The sequence below is a fragment of the Ovis aries genome, chromosome 12 (assembly GCF_016772045.2).
Source record: "Ovis aries strain OAR_USU_Benz2616 breed Rambouillet chromosome 12, ARS-UI_Ramb_v3.0, whole genome shotgun sequence".
NCBI classification, from domain to species: domain Eukaryota; kingdom Metazoa; phylum Chordata; class Mammalia; order Artiodactyla; family Bovidae; genus Ovis; species Ovis aries.
In genome coordinates this window covers 26,547,483-26,569,886 of record NC_056065.1, presented here as the reverse complement: position 1 = coordinate 26,569,886, position 22,404 = coordinate 26,547,483, and the positions used below count along the sequence as shown (strand labels likewise).

At 38.3% G+C, this 22,404-nt stretch overlaps 1 protein-coding gene across 1 annotated transcript in view; it reads right to left on the bottom strand.

Annotated features, from left to right (window-relative positions):
- Window positions 1-5,812: 5,812 nt before the first annotated feature.
- FBXO28 (F-box protein 28) overlaps window positions 5,813-22,404 on the bottom strand; it is a 29,083-nt gene continuing 12,491 nt past the window's right edge. The window contains exons 3-5 of the mRNA XM_027976294.3: window positions 19,679-19,817; window positions 11,846-12,041; window positions 5,813-10,443 (exon numbers count right to left, since the gene is read on the bottom strand). Coding sequence (XP_027832095.1) covers window positions 10,049-10,443; window positions 11,846-12,041; window positions 19,679-19,817 — 730 coding nt within the window. The 3' untranslated portion in view covers window positions 5,813-10,048. The remainder of the gene's footprint in view (window positions 10,444-11,845; window positions 12,042-19,678; window positions 19,818-22,404) is intronic.

Here is a 22,404-nt window from a genome sequence, read left to right as displayed (position 1 = left end):
AAACTCTCAATTTATTGTTCCCCCACCTTTCCCTTTTGGTAACCATAAGTTTGTTTGTAAAGTCTGTGATAGACTAGTTCTTTTTTTTTTTTTTTAATTTTAAAAAGTTTATTTACATTAAAAATAATTATTTTTTTATTTTTGGCTGCACTGGGTCTTCATTGCTTTGTGTGGACTTCTCATTGTGATGGCTTCTCTTGTTGTGGAGCACAAGCCCTAGGCACGAGGACTTCAGTAGTCACAGCTCATGAGCTCAGTAGCTGTGGAGATTTGTTGCTCCGTAGCATGTGGAACCTTCCCAGACCAGGGATTGAACCCATGTCCCCCGCATTAGGCAGGCAGATTCTTATCCACTGCACCACCAGGGAAATCCCTTTGAGCCTCTCTAAAAAAGTTAATTTTAAAATGTCTGTCTACTATATCTCAGAGAAGGCGATGGCACCCCACTCCAGTACTCTTGCCTGGAAAATCCCATGGACAGGGGGAGCCTGGTGGGCTGCAGTCTATGGGGTCTCGGAGAGTCAGACACGACTGAGCGACTTCGCTTTCACTTTTCACTTTCATGCATTGGAGAAGGAAATGGCAACCCACTCCAGTGTTCTTGCCTGGAGAATCCCAGGGACAGGGGAGCCTGGTGGGCTGCCGTCTATGGGGTCGCACAGAGTCGGACCCGACTGAAGCAACTTGGCAGCAGCTACTATATCTGCCATTAGGCCTTTTTAAGGGACAGTTCTGTTGATTTATATTTTCCTCTTTAATGGGCTGTAAGTATAAGCTTACACTTATAAGTATACTTATATCCTGTTTCTTTGTATGCCTTGTGGGCCTTTGTTGTTGCTGAAAACTAGACATTTGAATCTAATAATGCAGTAACTCCGGGAATCAATTTTTATATCTTTATTTTGATTGTGGTAGGCTCTCTCTGTGCTGAGGCTCTGGCTGAGATGTAAATTTAACGTCCTTTCAGTTCTTTATTTGAACCTTTCCCTCGGCATACTTCGTCACTTTCTAATTTTCTCTGTACATATCGAGGTTGTTAAATGTCTTAGTCTTTAAAGTGTGGCTTTTAGACAGTAACAGAGAGGAAGATAAAGGAGTGTTGGGGAAAGGAGTGCTGGCTTTTTAAATCTCAGGGCTTCCCTCGTGACTCAGATAGTAAAGAATCTGCCTGCAATGCGGGAGACTGGGTTTGATTCCTGGGTCAGGAAGATGCCCTGGAGAAGGAAATAGCTACCCATTCACACCACTATTCTTGCCTGGAGAATTCCATGGACAGAGGAGCCTGGCGGGCTACAGTCTATGGGGTCACAGAGAGTCGGACAAGACTGAGTGACTAACACTTTTGCTTATACTTCAGAAGGCGCTTCAGCTGGTTGGGGAGAGGCTTGCAACAATGGAGGGAGGTACCACAATGGCTTCCCACCATCTTTATCTACACTCCTGTGATTAGAAGCAGCAATCAGTGATCAGAGCACAGATCGAGAATACAGGGGGGGACAGGGTCCTTTTTGCCCAGCATAGGACCCTGTCTATTGCCCAAATCAACAGATCTCCAGGGTTCCAAAGTAATTACATCAGACAGGTTTTGCCGGTGTAATTTTTCTCTAGGTGGGGAGGCAGATTCTTGGTTCCTCCTGCTCCTACTCCGCTCTTCCCAGAGTCCTTTGGATTTTTGTACTGACTCTCTGAGGTAAAAAGTATTTTACAGATGATGAAACTGAGCTTCAGAGGTATTAACTACCCAAGCTGGTATTACATAACTCATAACAGGTCTAGCTGGGAATAGGAGCCCACTAATTCTGGTTCCACAGCATGTATGCTTGACTCTAAGTTGTGTCTTAAGGTGAAGTAAGTTCTGAAGAGGCTCCTCTCTTTATTCTACCAGGTGCAGCTCAAGGTCCTCCTTCCTTTTCAGGTCCATCAGCCCAAGGTGGAGAAGGATGAGGGCTGCCAGACTGGTTTCTGTCCCATGGCTCTCAAGGAGGTACTGTTGTTCAGTCACTCAGCTGTGTCTGACTCATTGCGACTTCATGGACTGCAGGACGCCAGGCTTCCCTGTCCTTCACTATTTCCTGGAGTTTGCTCAGATTCATGTCCATCGAGTCTATGATGCCATCCAACCATATCATTCTCTGTCGTCCCCTTCTGCTGCTCTCAGTCTTTCCCAACATCAGTTTTTTTTCCAATGAATCAGCTTTTCGCATCAGGTGGCCAAAGTATTGAAGCTTCAGCCTAAGTCCTTCCAATGAATATTCAGGATTAGTTTCTTTTAGGATTGACTGGTTTGATCTCCTTTCTGTCTGTCCAAGAGACTTCTCTAGGTGAGAAGAGAGTCTTCTCCAGCACCACAATTTAAAAGCATCAATTCTTTGGCACTCAGTCTTCTTTATGGTACAACTCTGACATCAGTACATGGCTACTGGAAAATCCATAGTTTTGACTATGTGGATCTTTGTTGGCAAAGTGACGGCACTGTGGGGCAGTGCAAAAAGACCTGTGAAATATTAAAAATATCAAAAGCAAAAGTTTTAAAATATTAAAAATAAACTTCTCCAGGAGGCTAGAAAGGCTGTAATAGCAAATTGTTTTCTGTGGTTAAAAAAAAAATATATATATATGCTTAAAGTAGGACTTAAAGGAAATACATGTAGCCAATGCAATGTAGATTCTATACTTCTATTTCCTCAGTCTTATCTGTTGCCCTGTATAAACCACTATTTATTACTAATTACCTGCTTATTATGCACAGCACTGTTAACCCCTTGACAGTCATTCCTTTATTATCCTCTTATAAGTAAGACATGGGCTTCACTGGTAGCTCAGCTGGTAAGAGTCCACCTGCAATGCAGGACACCCTGGTTCAGTTCCTGGGTGGGGAAGATGCCCTGGACAAGGGATAGGCTACCTATTCCAATGTTCTTGGGCTTCACTAGTGACTCACAGTAAAGAATCCACCGTATAATGGACTTTTGGACTCAGAGGGAGAGGGAGAGGGTGGGATGATTTGGGAGAATGGCATTGTAACATGTATACTATCATGTAAGAATCGAATCGCCAGTCTATGTCCGACGCAGGATACAGCATGCTTGGAGCTGGTGCGCAGTGATGACCCAGAGAGACGTTATGGGGAGGGAGGTGGGTGGGGGGTTCATGTTTGGGAACGCATGTACACCCGTGGTTGATTCATGTCAATGTATGGCAAAACCAATACAGTATTGTAAATTAAAATAAAGGAAAAAAAATTAAAAAAAATAAAAAAATAAAAAATAAAATAAAATAAATAAGAATCCACCAGCAACGCGGGAGACCTGGATTGGGAAGATCCTCTGGAGGAGGGCGTGGCAACCCACTCCAGTATTCTTGCCTGGAGAACCCCCCTGGACAGAGGAGCCTGGCGGGCGACAGAGTCAGGCACTGAGCAACTAAGCAGCACAAGGGCGGCACAGGCTGCACTCACTTTGGGAATGAAAGGCCACTGCTGTGGCAGCACCTAGGGTTATAGAACCTGGGTATCTAGAGGGCTAAGGCACTTTCTTGAAAGCTTGCTGCAATCCTTCGAAGGAAGAACAAGCATTTTAGGTCCCCTTCCCTTCTTCCCTCACTCCATCTTCTGTTTAGCCTTGAAGTTTTAGCAGTTTTCCCTGGGTCTTAAGACAGAGACACACCTTAGGTCATTCCTGGAGCCAGTATTACTCTTTACACTGCTGCTTCAGATTCCAAGTAGAAACTGACTTTTGTTCAATGCAAAGAACCCAGGGAAAAAGAATCGAAGGAAACGTAAGAGTTGAGGAAATTGAAAGCTCTTTGGTTGAATATTTTTCAATGAACAAAACTGACTGAATCTAGGGGAAGTTCATCCTTGATTTGTACTCCCTTTCCAGTCGTAATTTGGACTTTGTGCTCAAACATCCACATTGTGTTTTCTCCTTACAGTTTCCTATAATTTTGTTTTCAGGAAATGACTCACCAATACCATAGCAACACAAGCAAGTTAAAATATTTTCTGGATGAAAGAATCACCTTTAATGGATCCTCTAAGTGTTGTTTCAGGAATTAACATGAGAAACGTCATAAATAGAGACATCCTTTTATTTTTAAAGCCAACAATACTGGTGAAGTTCTTGGTTTCCCAAAATGTGCTTTTTACACGACTGAGCCACCTGAGGGCTACAAAGAATTCCATCCTGATCCACCCTTCGAAGACAGGGAGATACACAAGTTGTCTTTATTTTTCTAGGTTTCTATGATAGCTTGATGACTAGAATGCAGTGATGGTGTTGGGGTAACTGGTAACACTGCTGTCATCCTCATCTTTCAGCATAAGTTCATCTGCGATCTCTTTTCTGAACATCTAAGTTATGAATAAAGTAGGTAAAGTGTGTCTCAAAGAGTGTTTCCAGTCATTTCTAGTAATTCCTTATCAGTTACATCTTTGTGAAACAGAGGTGAAATTGATTTGTATGGTTTTATTTCATTGAAATTTTGAATACTTAGTTTTGGAGCTGGAAGGAATTTTGAAAAGAGAACTAGTCTTCTTCCCCAGCAGGGCAAGAGAATTGGTATCACTTCTTTTGATCAGTAGCCAACTTTATAATAAAGTGACTGTGTTAGTGGCCTCTGACCACATCTATTGCCAGGACTGCCTATTTATTGTGGGTTCTCAGAAGTTGGACACGACTGAGCGACTAAGTACACACACACACACACACAGAAGCCTTAAAAATATTTTTTACCCATATGCTAATGTAAATGCATCGCCAAAAAACTTCAAGACAAAAGTTGCCTCCTTAAAGTCTAGTCTTTCCATGATTTTAAGCTTTGTATATTACTCTTAACATTAGTGATTCTGGCATAGACTGCTTCTGGTTGATGTATGAAATCTATATATTTATTGAATTTGAAGAATTAATGTAATCTAGAGTCCCACAGCGTCCAGACATTTTAGAATGTAGTAGAGTGTAGCAGTGGAGAAGGCAATGGCAACCCACTCCAGTACCCTTGCCTGGCAAATCCCATGGAATGAGGAGCCTGGTAGGCTGCAGTCCATAGGGTCGCTAGGAGTCGGACACGACTGAGCAACTTCACTTACACTTTTCACTTTCATGCACTGGAGAGGGAAATGGCAACCTACTCCAGTGTTCTTGCCTGGAGAATCCCAGGGATGGGGGAGCCTGGTGGGCTGTCTCTGAGGTCGCACAGAGTCGGACACGACTTAAGTGACTTAGCAACAGCAGCAGAGTGTAGCAGGAATACATAAGCTTTGGAGGCAGGGTTCAAATCACACTTAGGTGACATTGTGGCTATGTTGCTTAACCTGAGTTTAACTTCCTTTTAGACAGTAAAACCTGCTTTATAATGCAGCTGCTGTGTTGTGCTTAGTCGCTCAGTCATGTTCGACTCTTTGTGACCCTGTGGACTACAGCCCACCAGGCTCCTGTCCCTGGGAATTCTCCAACCAAGAATACTGGAGGGGGTTGCCATGCCCTTCTCCAGGATATCTTCCGAACCCAGGGATCGAATCCAGATCTCCCACATTGCAGGCCGATTCTTTACCATCTGAGCCACCAGGGAAGCCCAAGAATACTGGAGTGGGTAGCCTATTCCTTCTCCAGGGAATGGATCTTCCCAACCCGGGAATCGAACTGGGGTCTCCTGCATTGCAGGTGGATTCTTTTACCAGCTGAGCTACTAGGGAAGCACTTATAAAGCGGCTGTGAGGATTAAAATAAGAAAATAAACTGCTCTTAAGAGGTGGTAGCTATTAAGATGGCTCCGTAATCTTCTGTGTATGAAATACAAAGAAAACAAGTAGCACTGGTAACAACACATTTATTCACGTACCCTGTTGTGTGACCGGGAGGTGTTTTTCACTTTCCAGTAATTAAATTAGGTTATAACAATTAAAATTCCAGAGATAAACTACTGTAATTTATTGTTGCTCATGACCATAAGTAAACAGACATGGCACAACATAAAGGAATTTTAAACGCGTCTAACCTTAGGTATAGCTTTGAATACGGACCAGTATCTACTTTGGCAATGGACCTAATGGATTACCAAAATGCTTCTAAATCTCATGGTTCTTCTGACACAACAGGAAAAATTTCAATTTTTGACGTCTGAATTTCAGAAATTTCACAAAGATTCTTAGGAAGCTGGAAAAGGCCATTACTTAAGCCTATCATATTTATCACAAATATAAATATATTGCTATTAAAAATAAACTCATGGTAGGCAGCAGTCAACTAATTGCTAATTTCATTTTGTAGATTATATAGTATTTCTTGAAAATAATTCAAGATGGCAGGCTACAGAGCTTTTTGAAGTAGTTCTTACTTATTAACCTTCTGAGGACTAGTGAAAGAAATTCAGATCCCAAGCCAAATCACTGAATGTATTGGATTTTACATTAGGAACAGCCATTTTTCAAGAGACTGCATCGTACAAGGCAGAATGCCTTTGTTCCTGGTTTCAAATCTTACTTACAACATATGATTATTCTGAAGAAGGTTTGAGAAGTGTTAACAAATGGGTACTCACTGCTAGAGCAGTATATTAAGAATGTGCTGATCACCAAGTGTGAGATTTTAAATTAAAATTATATACTGTTGGAAATAAGACAAGATAGGGAGTTCCTAGATCCTAGAAAATATTATGGCTAAGGAAATAGAGAACTCAAAAGAGGAATCTACCTCCAAGAAACTACTTCGGTATAGTAAAATAGAATTAAGTGCCCTGTCTCAGGAAACAGTTATTAATAAGGAACAACTGGGACATCACACATCGTTTCTTTGGAGATTAAAGTGCAGGCTATGAAATGGCATATAAAATAATGCATAAAATAGTGCAATCTTAAGGTGCCATTATTTTTATTACACATAGCCTATGTTCATATGTCCATTTTCTCTCAAAAATCCAGCTGTAGTGACACCTTTTAGCTTATTTATTTAGGCATTACTTATACTCTGTCTTACCCACCTTAGGGGCTACATAGACTATTTTAACAAGTAGAATAATAGCGCATATATCTTGAAACTACTAAATAGAGATTAAGGCAAGCCCCTGTAAAGTTCAGTACTCCAAAAACATGTTTTACAAAAAAAAAAAAAAAAGTTGCTTCCAAAACCAGTGGCTTTAGACCTGATGGCACCCCAAGTTTTTAAAACAGTATGATTACTCTGATTACATCTGTGTTTGCCCTTATTTCCAGGCTCTGTACATCAAAAGAGGAGCTTGAAAAACAACAGGTTCTATATCCTGATGTTCTGAAATAATACATAGTTCAGAATAAGTGAAAACCAAGTCAAGTCCACGTTGGAAACAAGCAGAGACTCCTGTGGGGGGTGAGGGGGCGGCAGTCCTCTCCATTTTTCATCCGCCCTTCCATATTTTATCTGTCTGTAGTGTTGTGATCAATTTGTAAGTGGGACAACTTCAAGTATCCTCTGAAAGACTAGCCAAGGAAGATGATGGGAATACTTTATGAAATGTCCTAACATTTAACATATTAACATACAGTATTTAAATTACTGACCTACAATCCAGAGCAGGGTAATTCTCTCTCGGGTTGCTAACTTACAATTTTCCTGTAACATATGTCAGTTTTAGGTGATGGAAATATTTTGTATTTGCTGACACTTAAATACCATGATACTACCCAAATGCAAGTATAACAGCTATCAAACTGGCCAAGGCAATATCCTAACATATTTTAGCTCGTTAAGATTTAAAACAACTGTAGTGCTTTATTTCCTACTGTTATACCACATTCACCCATTAACAAGTGCAACTCGTTAAATTTATGGGCAGATGATTACAAGTGTATATGGTAGAAATTTGGATTTTGAAACAGAAAATCTATCTTTTAATAGTGTGAATGTTTATTATGGAAGCCAAATATTCATGTTAACTAAGACCGTAGATACATTTAGGGTTATCTAGCTGGAGTTTAAAAAGAAACCCAGGAAACTTTAAATAATTCATTAACATGATTAAAAAAGATCATCTGAGGTTATATCCCTTTGATGCATAAAGATCATACTTTATAAACCTGTAAACATGTACTTTGTTACTTAAAAACATCTTCGTATTACCAGGAAAGCAGACCATTAAAGGCCATGAGTAAGTATTCCAGTAGGCCTCCTCCAAAGTTGTGGTAATATGGCTAAATCCTATGACTAAACAAATGAGACCTGCTGAGAGAATGAGTTACAGACAGGGACTTTTATGGATGATCTTGGCTGACAAATGTTTTTTCGAAATTGTTTATTTTAAAATTACCTTCCCAACAAACCATGAAAACACTTGGACGTTATTTTATGGTTTTTCATTGAAAACATAACTACATTGTAAATGGAGTTTTAATGTTAGACAAAGAATTGATCAAAATCTAAGGACACTATTATGTAAGGACAATGCTAAAAATGGATAAGAAGTTTCATTTGGTGAGGTTAATCTCAAGGATGCATAACCGTATCATGTTGGACGGATTAAAAAAAGGTAGTGACCTTGTGCTTTTCTTCAACTAAGGTCCTTACCAAAACCTTAGGTTTTATACAGGTGTCAAACTCCCACCTGGAAAGGGATAGTATTCTATATTACACCTAAGTTTACCTTAAATAACTGAAGCCCAAGGCAACAGTTGTTTAACTTAACAGTCAAATAATGACTACATAATTTAGTACATTAAAATAAAACTAGACAGTAATAACTGACTGTTTCAAAAAATACACAACTGGGGAAAATTATCACTGTACAGGTGTTAAAGTGACCACTCAGAAGGCTGACAGTGCAAGACATGCTTTTCCAGTTACAAGCTCAAAACAGGAGTGCAAACGAAATTAAAGCTTTTGGTGAAAGTCGAAGGATAAGGAAAGCCTGAAATTAATATTAGAAAGCTTCCCTCAGGTCACCCCCCAGAAATGAAACAATCAAAATGCTTTTTCATAGTACAATTTTCTTCAGTGAACTGTTTTTCAATGGCAAAACAACTGCATCCCATAAGTTGGGTTCCCTACTCACACCACTGGTCACGGCCACAATGGATCAATGAGCACACACCGTGGTGAGTCAGGAATAGTCATAGTTACCAGAGGTCTGATATCAACATAAAGAATTTGGGGCTCTGTCTTAGCCAGTGTACCTGAACCCTACAGAGAACAGCTAAAGCAGCGGGCTTTAAGACTCTCTTATCCTGTAAAACCGGAGGACAAATGGACATACAAATAGCACTCCCCCTCACCCACCGAAGCAAGCTGTTGTGGTGGAAGATGTTAAGCGCTTAAACGAACTAAGACACTGCTCTAAAAAGTGGAGAAGTATAGAGGTTCAAGATCAATACCAGTGCAAGAGCTTTTTTAAGTGAGTTGACTAGGCAACGCATGCATGCATCCATGCAAATGTAGGTCATGGCCCCAAAAGAGAACTGAAAACATGTATATAACAACTGGATAAGTCCCTTGCCAGTAGTTTATAAAAATATATAGTCAATACTGTAGAGGCCCCTTCTACAGTCAATACTATGGAAGTCCGTTTTAGTTACCCATTACTTCAATACCAAAAAGCATTTACTACTTTTCAGACATTCCAGACAAAGGTCACTTATAACAAAAAGTCAACTTTTTTTTTTTAAAAAACAAGATACTGTCCATTTAAAAAGTAGGTCTTCTCTTTCAAGTGAACAGGACATTTTCTGTATTAAACTTAGTTTCTAGTCTGTCAAGACTGGTTTAAGATCCTTATGTAATGTGCATATATGCAGAAACAAATTTGCTTTAAACATTATCTGCACACAAAAGAGGTTAACTTCTCAAAACATGATAGAATAGGTCTGGTTAGTACAAATCTATTGCAAAGTAAAAAGATTCTGTGCATCAGTTCAACGAGGAGAAGCAGGAAAAAAAAAAAGTCCCAACCATGAGAGTTCAAGTTTAAGTTGTGTTCTGAAAGCCTAGAGCTGAGAGACACCGTGTCGTGCAGTGTCCAGATGCGCAGAACTGGTCAAGCTACAAAGCCAGGTCTTCCTCTGGCGCTAGAAGCACATTCCGATTTACTTTCTATTCCGGAGACGTTTAGATTTCCTAAGAGAGTCTATGGCTTCTGCGGCCTTTCTTCGTTTCCGAGGAGACTCTTCACTCTGCCCAGACCCTGAGGAGTTCCCCACTGCGCTCTCCATTACTTCCCGCAGTTTGCGCTCCAGCTCTGCCAACCGTGCATTCTGCTCACCTATGATCTGGGTCTGCTCTAGCAGTTTCTGGTCCTGGTCTTGAAGCTGTTTCTGCTGTTCTTGCACTTTGGTGCGAAGCTCAGAAATTTCACGCCTGAGAACAGTCACCCCAGCACCATTTGTCTTAACCTGCTGCTGGAGTTTGGTAACCTCTTGTCTTGAAGGGTTTTGCTTGGAGAACAGTTGCATTGTAGTCAAGGCTGCAGAAGGTCCTGGAACTATGGAGAAATGGTTTAAAATGGTCAATCACTTCAATGGCTCACCACCAGTAATACTTCATTAATGAGACTTCTTAAAAAATGGAATGTCCTTAGTAATATCACCTCTGCAGATTTCTTCTTTGCAATCTACTTGGTCTAATGAATTAATCAAATACTTTGTCTTAACTATAAATGAGTCTGAATTCTGACTCTCATGTTCATGTGGCAATATGTGGACTGCCAGCAAAAGCAAAGAGTGTCCAGGGGTGTTAACTTGGATTTAAAAATATTATAAAACTTTTTTAGAATCTAGTTAAGAAAATATAAATGTAAAATTAGAGTAGAATTGCTTTCTACCTGATTACACACAAGGAAACATAAATATCTGAGTCAGAAGTACAGACCTATTAGGTTCGTGAGTCCTCTCTGCACTTAGTTGAATGTTTGGTCTCAACATTAGCCAAATAATTGGGATACCACCAAAAAGGGTTACAGCACACTCGATGATCAGGAAGAACTTCTGACATGATGTAGGAAGGCTTTGGAACTATTCTGTTTTAGGAATAGCAACGTACCATGGGCATGAAAATCGCTATTTTAAACCAATAACCTGCTTTTTTTAAAAAACCCTATCTCTGAAGCTTTTCTAAAAGAACCATTTTCTCCTCATACATCTAAATAACCAGAATATTTTCCTTGACTGATACATTGTTCTTTCTCAGCTTACCTTTAGCCAACTAACAAGGCTCAGATCAGTTCTCACCTCTTGTGAAGTCTCAATCAGACCAGCCAACAATGATCTTATCTTCCTTAAGATTTTCTCTCTACTCATTTGGCATGTAAATGGACACTCCTTTAAACTATTCTCTTGCCTGCAATAATTTGAGTCATGATTATGTCTTACCCTATGAAATAATAAGATTCTTGAGAGCAGATATCATGTATTACAATTCTTTTTAGTCTTCATAGGACACAGTATAGTGCTGTCCACATAATAGTACTCAATAAGTAATAGATACATTAATACTAAGATGCCATAAGCTTTATTATTAAATTACAGGCACCCATTCACTCTACTGAGTACTCCAGGGAGCTAACTAATCTGAATGAAACAAATGTTTTACTAAAAATTGCTCTAACAAGTTTATGCCCAGTTAAAAATTATGGATCAGCTGTAAGATTGTTCTTCAGTGTGGTTCAAATACTGAAAAACCTGGAGACAAATGTGCGTAACAGCAGTGGATGAACTATGTAAGATATGGTCCGTAATCTAATCTGTCTTTAAAAATGATGCTGCAGATACACAGTTACAGACCCAGAAAAGTTCAAGATGCACAGTTAAGTGGGAGGCAAAAAAGGCAAGTTACAAACCTATGTATGAACATGATTATAAACTGAAAGTATTATAAACGAAAGATACCTGGAGGAGAGCCCATGAGTCTTCCAGATACATCTGATCCTGGCAATTTCCTCTTTAGAATTGGAACAATCTTTTCATCAAAGTATTCCATTGCCATGGAGGAAATATCCCTTAACTCTTGAAGTACTTCATGAGCTCGCTGAGGGGCTCTGGTAGAATTGACATATCTCAACACACGATAAATCTCATCAATCACCTAAAATAATGAGCTCTCATTAGCACTTTATTAAAAAAGAAAAAAGGTAAACAGGGAGTAAGGTGACTGCTTGTTTTGCAAATTCTACAGAGATCTACAGGGTGACTTAACTGATCTACTGACCAATGGTAACATTACCACCTGTAACAGCTGGCTTTGGGCTTGTTATAATACTATATATGTTTCATATTTATATTTATTAAGCATCTTTACTGTTCTGGGGCTAAAAAAATTACCTAATATTTATATATAAATACAAAATGGTCAATTACAAAACATACACTTATATACTTTAGCAGTAGTCCTTCATATTACTAGTCTGTCACATTCTACTACAAAGAATCTGCTAGTGATAGGATATTAACCAATCCATAGTAGCGCTACATGTGTGTCGTAAGTAGGAAAAGCACTGCAACACTCCAGTATTATTTGATGTCGTCCTCAGTGCCGGTACATTCCACCTACAGGTGCAAAGTGACCCTCAGCTCTCTGACCTAAAGCAGACCCTCTCTCTCTGTTGCTCAGGGCTTTGCGCATTATGATCTCTTTTCTGTTGTGCTCTCCCTGCATTATCTGCCCTACCTTCTCCAGCCCCAAATTTCTTATTCACGCTTGAGGTCTCAGTAACACTTTCTCGGAGTAAGCAGTCTTTTCTGAACCCCCTCTCAGTTTAAGTATGTTAACACCTTCATCAAATCCTTTATTTTTTCTTCAGAATACACATTACAAGGTTGAAGTACCGCCTTTTTCTGTGAATTTCTTCTTCCCATAACAGAGTAAGCTCAGTGAGAGAGGAGGCCATACCTAGTTTCCACTGTCAGACCCCCACAGCCTAGCAGTATCTGGCACACAGCAGACACCCTAGTCAACGTTCGTTAAATGAGTGATAAAGATGGTCAAATAACATAAACTGCCCAATACTGACACATCTAAATAAAACTGTTTAGGGATAAGCCACAGGTTAAAGTCAATACAAGAATATGATTTTTAGAGGCTAGATTTTGTTTTGAATACAATGGTCATTGTTAACAAAATTTTTACTGAGAGGATAAATGGACCTAGTAAGTTTATGTACATAAATACCGGTAGACAGAAGAATATTTACAGTATGTTTGACCTAGACTAGAAATGACTGTTACAATGACTCAAGCATGAATAAGACATACATCTTAACCTGTGCAAGATGACTTAGTGAAAGACCCATATACAGCAAAGCCTAGTTCAAAGTGAGTAAGTTCAATGTACAAGCAAAGCATTGTGTGAAAAAGGAAGCAGACAGGGATAGGAACTGAGTAGGCCTAATGAAGGACTTGGCAATGAGAAATAAGCAGAATTTCAATGAGAAGAGAAGTCTGAGCAGGAGGAGGGTGTACATGACTAAGGGAGGAGTGCGCAGTGAGGAGTTGGCCAGGAAATCAAAATGTATATAGTGTTGTCATGTACCATGTACCAGCTTCCCTGGTCGCTCAGTCGGTAAAGAATTTGCCTGAAATGCGGGAGATGGGGTTCGATCCCTGGGCTGGCAAGATTCCCTGGAGAAGGAAATGACAAACCACTCCAGTATTCTTACCTGGAGAATCCCATGGACAGAGGAGCCTGGCAGGCTACAGTCCATGGGGTCACAAAAGGGTCAGACACGACTGAGCAACTAACAGTTTATTATGTACCATGCATTTATTCTAGGTTTTTAAAATAATTTATTATGTAGTGAATCCTCTTCCATAACCCTGATTCTTCAGAATTAATTTCATATCAAAATATCGCATAGGGATTACTAACACTAAATGACATCTGTAAACCAAAATGTGAAATATTCTTATCTACCATATTCAGCTTTCTAAATACAGTGTGAAAGCAAGGTGTATCTCTTTCCCTTTGCCCAAGTGTTCTATTAGGAAATTCAGTGTTTTTAAGTCTTACTACATAGAGGTTATTTTAATTAAGTGACTCATTCAATCCATGTTTTCAATAAAATTAAAAACATTTTCTTTCCTGTGTCCAAAAGCTACAAGCAAAGGACAAGGTGAAAAAAAAGACAGCATGTTAGAGCCAAACTGCTTCTCCCATCCAGAGTCATCAGCGGCTGAAACAGCTGTAGAGACACATGTTAAGAAAAGAACAGCATTTACCTGATTTTAAAATATTTCATTTTCTGAATAGGTTTAATCACTTTCTGAAAATTACTTTAGCAACAAGAATGTAATGGTTTGAGTCTGGTATCCAGTGTAAAGACCACAGGTCTTAGGCAGGTCCCTAAACTCTTTAATGGCTATTTATACACTTTTCAAGTGATATGCCACTGCTGAATACTAGAGATAATTAATACTTGTGAAAAATATTTTTAAGTTTTAAGAAAGAATGGTAAGAAACGAAAACCAAATGTGAGCAACTATCACATTCCCAGCACATACAGTTTAGTCTATCATGCTTATGTTTAAATTGGCACAGTAATAAATGAGATAAGATGAACATAATTTAAGGCTTTCAACTATTATAGATGAGAGAATTTCTATCTTATTTAATCTATTGTTTAGCAAACAAAGTAGTGCAAGTGAGTGAAAGTCACTCAGTTGTGTCCGACTCTTTGGGACTCCATGGACTATAAAGTCCATGGAATTCTTTAGGCCAGAATACTGGAGTGAGTAGCTGTTCCCTTCTTCATGGGATCTTCCCATCCCAGGGATTGAACCCAGGTCTCCCGCACTGCAGGAGGATTCTTTACCAGCTGAGCCACCAGGGAAGCCCAAGACTACTGGAGTGGGTAGCCTATTCCTTCTCCAGCAGGTCTTCCCGACACAGAAATCAAACCAGGGTCTCCTGCATTGCAGGCAGATTCTTTACCAGCTGAGCTACCAGAGCTGCCCTTAGCAAAGCTCCCGTTAGAATATTGAACGTTGTATGTTCTCATTCTGTTTCTTTTTGTTCCAACTGCTGATGTGCTCAGCCATGGCTGACTCTTTGTGACCCCATGAACTGTAGCCCACCAGGTTCCTCTGTCCGTGGAATTTCCAGACAAGAATACTGGAGTGGCTTGTCATTTCCTTCTCTTTGCTCCACTTGAGATTTCCTTAATTTTCCTCTTATTTCTTTTAATTTTTCTTCCATATTTGTGAATAATTCTTTATATGGCATGTATTTGTCTGTATTTTAATATTTCTCTTAGACTATTAGTCACAGTCTGTTCAAGTTTTATATCTTTGTATTGCTTTCTCAAAGGTCTTTTTTTCTCCATTTGTTTTACTTTGTGTTTCTTATTAGCCTGGTGATTCTCTGCTCCTTGCTTATATTTAAAAATGCAGCACATAAAAAGCTGATCAGATCTCCTAGTTAGCCAAACTAGTGGTAAAGGTGGAGTTTAGGGGTGTAAGAACAGGGACCTAAAAAATTCAATGAAAACAGATTAATTCTTTTTCCATTTTAAAGGTTCAATGACTGCATGTATTTACTTGAGGACCAGCAAGATGAAAGGAGGAAATGCTTCTAAGTAAGAGTTATTTTTAAGAATGTCTTTACACTAAAACCAATTTTAAAAGAAACAAAAATACAACATTCTGGAAACATTAGATAGACTCAAATTGAAGGATATTTATTCCTCAAAATAACTTCAAAAACTTAAAGCCTAAGAAACACAAAGTGTAGGGAATTATTACACATTAAAGAGAATTAACAAATTCATGTGTGATCCTAGATTGGATTTTGGAGTCAGAAATAAGAATAGCTAGGAAAACTATTATTGGGATAAGAAATGAAACTTGAATATGGACAGCCGATCAGTGTATTGGATCAATGTTAAATTCCCTGAGCCTGTTATCTCTGTACTGTGGTTAAGTAAGAAAATGTCCTAGTTCTTAGGGAATACACTGAAATATTTCAGAATAATGGTCACAGTATCTCCAACTTTTCTTCAAACAGTTCAGAAAAATGAAACACATATGCAGAGAGAGAATAAAAGCAAATGAGACAAAAGGTAAATAATTGCTGATCTGGATAAAAGAAATATGGGAATTCCTTTTCATATTTTTTGCAATTTTTGTGTAAATGCGAAATGGCATCAAAAGAAAGCTACCCCTCAAAAAAAGAATAAAGAAAGTGATCATCACCAGTTCCCACCCCCCAACTGAAAACATCATTAAAAACAAACCAGCAATACAAAATCTACAGATTTTAAGTTCTTTCAGGGAAATCTAGCTTCATGACAATCATTTTGACAATCATTTATACCGTGAAAGCACTGACTTTTGGAGACCACTGTATTTCAATAAGCACAAAAGGTTTACTGGGGTTGTTAGTAACAATGAAGAAATTATTCATGTCTTTTTTCATTATTATATTTCCTGGAATGGATAGTTGGCCTCTGCTCCATGTGTTTTTCAGTTTGTGCGAACTGCTGATACTGATCAAGAACTTACTATAAAAAGTTTGACTTCTATATGTCAGATAGAAGATTTGAGAAATCTATACAGGAATAAGCCAAGAATCTATACTTGATTCTGAGAAAAGATGAATGGAACATCAATATAGTGGTCAGAGTCTGCAACTGTGGCCCTAACTGACCTGTGCCTATTTCTGTAAATAAGGCTTTTATTAGAACATGAGCACACCCATTCATTTACCACATGTAGACTCATGGCCATTTCTCAGCTGAGAAACAGACCATGACATGCCACAGACCATGTGGTCCACAAAGTCAAAAATATTTATTATCTGGCCCTGTACAGAAAAGTTTGCTGATCCTTCCCAGAACTCATAGTGGCAAACTCCCAACCAGTCTGAATTCTTTAGACAGACCTTTAAATGCCTTTGTTGTTAGTACGGTTTCCTTGTCAAGAGACTCCATTTTAAACCCCTCCCATGAATAAGCCTTAGATTTTCACTGGGTAGAAGGGCAATGATCTAGCTTGTTTGGAGTTGGAGAGGGGACCTACAGGTTTAAGTCATTCCTAAATACAGATTCTCAACCAACCTTTCTGTTTTAGCCCCATTTTCAGAAGTGCTTTCAACTCTAGAATTTCTTGGAGGTTCAGCTGTGCATACTACATTGACTCCCAGCTTCCCCCACTGCCAGGTTAGGAATTAACTTCCTCAGTTCTTCTAAGTCAGTTATCATTTGTTCATCTACTTTCCAACTTCCAAAATCCTGCTGCTACTGTCTACTCTCTTGACCTCCTTTTCATGGGGCTTTATCTTTTCTTCCTTTTAAAAATTACATCATTTACTCTTCTCCAATGAGCAGAGTATGGGGAGAAGTTAAGAGGTAAACATACATTTAATCTTCTATCTTCATTCTACCATTTAATTTTACAAACAAATTTGATTGTTCTTTCAGAGAATAATTTTTTAAAAAATTTCCCCCCAACTGTTAAAGGTCCAAAATTCTGGTATGTATCAGGCAATCTAATTTAAATGAATGTTGCTATTACCCAGATTCACTTGAGTAACTTGTAAAAACTAATTTGTGAAATGAACCCAGGAGCAAGATGCTGGGGAAACCAAGAATAAACTACTATAGAAATCATATACCAAATCAAGATTATATGCTAAACTGAAAGAAAAGTATTTCATAGAATGTCTTCACTTACAGATGTGAAACTTAATGCCATATCCTTATGTTCTGAAGACAGAATATGAAAGTTTAAGGATGAGAAAGTTCAAAAAAGAACAATGATAAAACAACCCAAATATTGCAAACTATGTTAAGTTAGCAGTTTAGACTTAGCCTAAATAAGCTAAAAAGTACCAGTGACATAAAAATAAAAAGTAGTAATCTAAGTATACAGTGTTGATTTAGGCAAAATATAAGCTATAAAGATGGCAGAATAAACCAAAGTGATAATCAAAACAAAAATTACTTGTTTTTTGGGAGTTGTTTTTCCAGTTCAGACTTGTAGGAGAAAAATAAATTAGGAAAAGATCTTGTGAGGAAATGGGTAACATTAAGGAAAAATTGAAGACTTTTCCACTGCAGGTAACGTAAAGGGCTCAGTTAAGGAGCAAATGCCCAAGGGGATACACATAAGCTTCAAAACTGAAAACATCCTCCACTGCTACCACCTCAGTTAGTACTAGAATTAAAAGAGAAAACAAGTGGTTTCCAAAAAAAATAGCAAGACTCAACTGAATTTAACCTCATTTGTTTAGACAGTAAATACCATTTCAATCACATGATCTTGATCAACTAGAACAACAGAGAGACAACTTCTGTAAAGGCTGGTACTAAAATATCTTTGGCTTTGCAGGCCATATGGACTTTACTGCAAACTATTCAGCTTCCATTAACAATAATTGGTTGAATTGTCTCTTGAAGTTATGAAACTTAGAGAGGTACCTTAAATATCCATAATCTTAACATTATGAGATATGCAATAAAAACTATGAGGCTATAGGAGACAACCTATTCACGTTCACTGAACGTGAACATCAAGAATTAAGACCTATGAATTAGACCTGGATAAAATCTGGCCTAAGAATTAGAATCTCAAGTTTCTAACTGGTCACCTTTTTATAGAAAAGCATCAGTAGCTAATATGAGGAAAGTGAGCTATACCAAAGAATACTTCAAATAAGAAACAGGACTCCTCTGGCTCCCAACAAACATTACAGAATATTGAAAATGAAGGAAGTAATAAAATATTGCCAAAGTTAACTATCAATGGAAATAACAAAAAGAGAGCATTCAAATTTTACTAAGTATTAATTAGTTCCAACCATGTTAAGGGAACCTTTTGCCAGTAGCAGCTAAGTAGCAAAATGATCTTTAATTCTACCTCCATCTCTTCCACATAAAAAGATACTGAAGTTATTTCATTCTGAATTTACACTCAATTCAAGAAGCAAGGTATTAGTGAAGGTATGAGCAGCATGTTGAATTCTGGGTCCTTTATTAACTCAGTCACAGTATATACACCACAATAAACTTATTTCTGTGTTAAACAGCACTATTACTTAGTCCAGAGTACACTACTATACTGTAATTATCTATTCTTGTCCAATCTGGAAGTTTGTGAGTTGTTTTCATGAAACATTTCTCAAACAAAACAAAACCAGCTTGTCTCTTCCAACCCCCCTCCCTAAAATGGTAACAATCTTGAAGGCAGAGACAATACCTATTCCTGCTCATTGCTGTATCTCTGGCATCTTTACAAAAAGTAAAAGCTTAAAATTTTTCTTTGCGTATGAACCCTTAAAAAGCTTTCCTGAAGAATAGTAGAGCTTCTATAGCATATTTCATAATCATAATTTTAAGTATACAGATCACATAAATGATATGTATTTATATAAGTTACTGCACAGAAGCTAAACAAATCCATTCTTAGAAACCCATTCAAAGTAGCAATGAGACTTCCCTGGCAATTCACTGGTTAAGACTGCACTCCCACAGCAGGGGCCCTGGGCTCAATCCCTGCTCAGGAAATTAAGATCCCGTGTGCCTCACATGGTGGCCAACCTTAAAAAAAAAAAGTCAAAAGCCCACAATTGTCTATACAACTTACCCTCTAATATTGTGACTACTGAATTCACAGATGACCAAAGAAGTAGGAGTGATTCTGTCATTTAAAAAAATCACTCTGAAACTTCATAGTAATTTAAAGTTTACACAATCCAACCCAGCTGTTACTAAGTAAGCAATTCTATTTTACCTTTCCCGGGATGAAGCAACAGAGATTGGAGTCCACATACTTCATGAAAGTCATATTTAATAATGACAGCCTTGTTTCAACAGCAGCGAGGATGTCTGCATGCCGAGCTAATGAATGGTTTCTCCTTTCTGACTCTCTCCTACCAAAAAAAAAAAAAAAAAAAGCAACCATTAAAAGTACTGTGGACTAAAATGTTAACCAAACGAAATATCTTAATGTAAGCCTAACATTTACATGTTAATTTAGAAGTCTACAATTGGGTCATAATTTAACTGCAATGATAAATGAATCACTATGTTTAGAAATCCTTGCTAAGGATCAATCATATTTATTGATAAAAAAAATTTGAAAAAAATTATTTTTTATGTGTTTTGCCCTTTTGACTATACGGATTCCCTAGTGGCTCAGTCGGTAAAGAATCTGCCTGCAATGCAGGACACTTGGGTTCGATACCTGGGTTGGGAAAATTCCCTTGAGAAAGAAATGGCAACCCATTTCAGTACTCTTGCCTGGAGAATTCCATGGACAGAGAAGCTGGGCAGGCTGCAGTCCATGGGATCACAGAGTTGGACACAACTGTGCAACTAACTTTTACCTTTCACTTGGATATATCAAGCTCAAGCCTAATGGCTATTAGAATCAGAGAAATTAGATAAATGAAAGAAGTATACATGGACATAAAGACAAGAAACCATATATTTTTGCTCTAAGATCAGCTCATTTTAACTTTTCAAAAGTTCTGAGACATAATTCACTTTTCAAGGGTACCATTTAGTGATTTTTACTATATTCACACTGTGTACCCATCACTACCATCTCATTTCAGAACATTTTCATTATCATAAAAAGAAAGCCTGTAACCGTTATTTATTACTCTCATTATCCAGCCCTTGGCAACAGCTAATTCACCGTTTCTATGGATTTGCCTATTCGGGATACTTCAGATAACTGGAATCTTAACAGTATGTGTTTTGTGACTATCTTCTTTCACTTGGCATGTTTTCAAGGTTTATCCATGTAGAAGGATGTCTCAGTAGTTCTTCATTCCTTTGTATTGCTGAGTATTATTCTATTATATGGACATACCATAATTTTGATTATCCATTCATCTGTTGCTGGACTCTTGGGTTGCTTCCACTTTTTGGCTATGATGAATAATGCTATGAGTACTGTGTACTTTGGGTAGACATAGTTTCACTTCTCCTGAGTATACACAGTGGTGAAATGTGGTATACAGCAGTATATGCATATACAGCAGTAAATGCAGCAGTGAAACTGCTGCACCATTCGGTAACTCTGTATATCATTTTTTGAGAAACTGTTTTGTAAAGTAGCTACAAAATTTCATTATCCCACCAGTAATATGTGAAAGTTCCAATGTGTCCATCTCCCTCCCAACATTTGTCCTTTTAAATTTTAGCCATCCATCCTGGTGGGTGTTCACTGGTATCCCATAGTATTTTGATTTCCAATGCCCTGATGACTAACGATGTTTGGCCTCTAGTACATCTTCTTTGGAGAAACTTCTATCAAATTCTTTGCCCATTTTCAAATTGGGGTTATTTACCTTTTATTGTTTATGCCTTAAAAAATATATTTCGGTCACATCAGGAAAATGTGGGATCTTAATTCCTGGACCAGGGGTTGAACCTGTGCCCCTTGCACTGGGGAAGTGTGGAATCTTAACCACTGGCCACCAGGGTAGTTCCCCCTTTTATTGTTGAGTAGTAAGAGTTCCTACTATAATCTGGATATAAGTCCCGTAGCAGATACATGGGCTGCAAATGTCTTGTCCCATTCTGTGGCTGTCTTTTTATTTTCTGGATGGTGTCCTTTGAGGCACAGACATTCTAAATTTTGATGACTTCTAGTTTGTCTACTTTTTCTTTTGTTACTTGTCCTTTTGGTGTTGTATCTAAAGAACTTAATCCAAGTTAATGAAGGTTTATGACTACATTTTCTTCTCAAGGTTTTATAATATAGCACTGACATTTGCACTTAAGTCTACGGTTCATTTTCAGCTAATTTTTTTATTTGGTTTGAGGAACATCTTTAACTTCATTCTTTAGTCCCAGCATCTTTTGTTGAAAACACTATTCCTTCCTCATTGAATTTTCTTGGCATTCTTATTGAAAATCAATTGACAAAAAATGTAAAGGTTGACTTTCCGGACTCTATTCCATTGATCTGTATGTCTATTTTTATGTTAGCACCAGACTGATTATTGTAGCTAAAGCTTTGAAACTGGGAAATGGTAGTTTTCCAATTTTATTCTTTTTCAAGATTGTTTTAATTATTCTGAGTTTTTTGTATTTCCATAGGAATTACAGGATCAGTCTGTCAATTTCTACAAAAAGACAGCTAGGATTCTGATAGGGGTTGCTCTGTGTGCTGAGTTGCTTCAGTCACGTCTGGTTCTTTGCAACCCCATGGACTGTAGCCTGCCAAGCTCCTCTGTCCATGGGACTCTCCAGGCAAGAATACTGGAGTGGGTTGCCATGCCCTTCTCCAGGTGCATGGGATCAAACCTGTATCTCTTATGTCTCCTGTACTGATAGCCAGGTTCTTTACCACTGAATATATACTGAATATATATATATATCAATTTGGGGAATACTGCCATTTTAATGGGCTTCCCAGATGACTCAGCAGGTGAAGAATCTGCCTGCAATGCTGCACACACAGGAGACGCAGATTCAATCCCTGGCCATCTTAAAATGAAACCT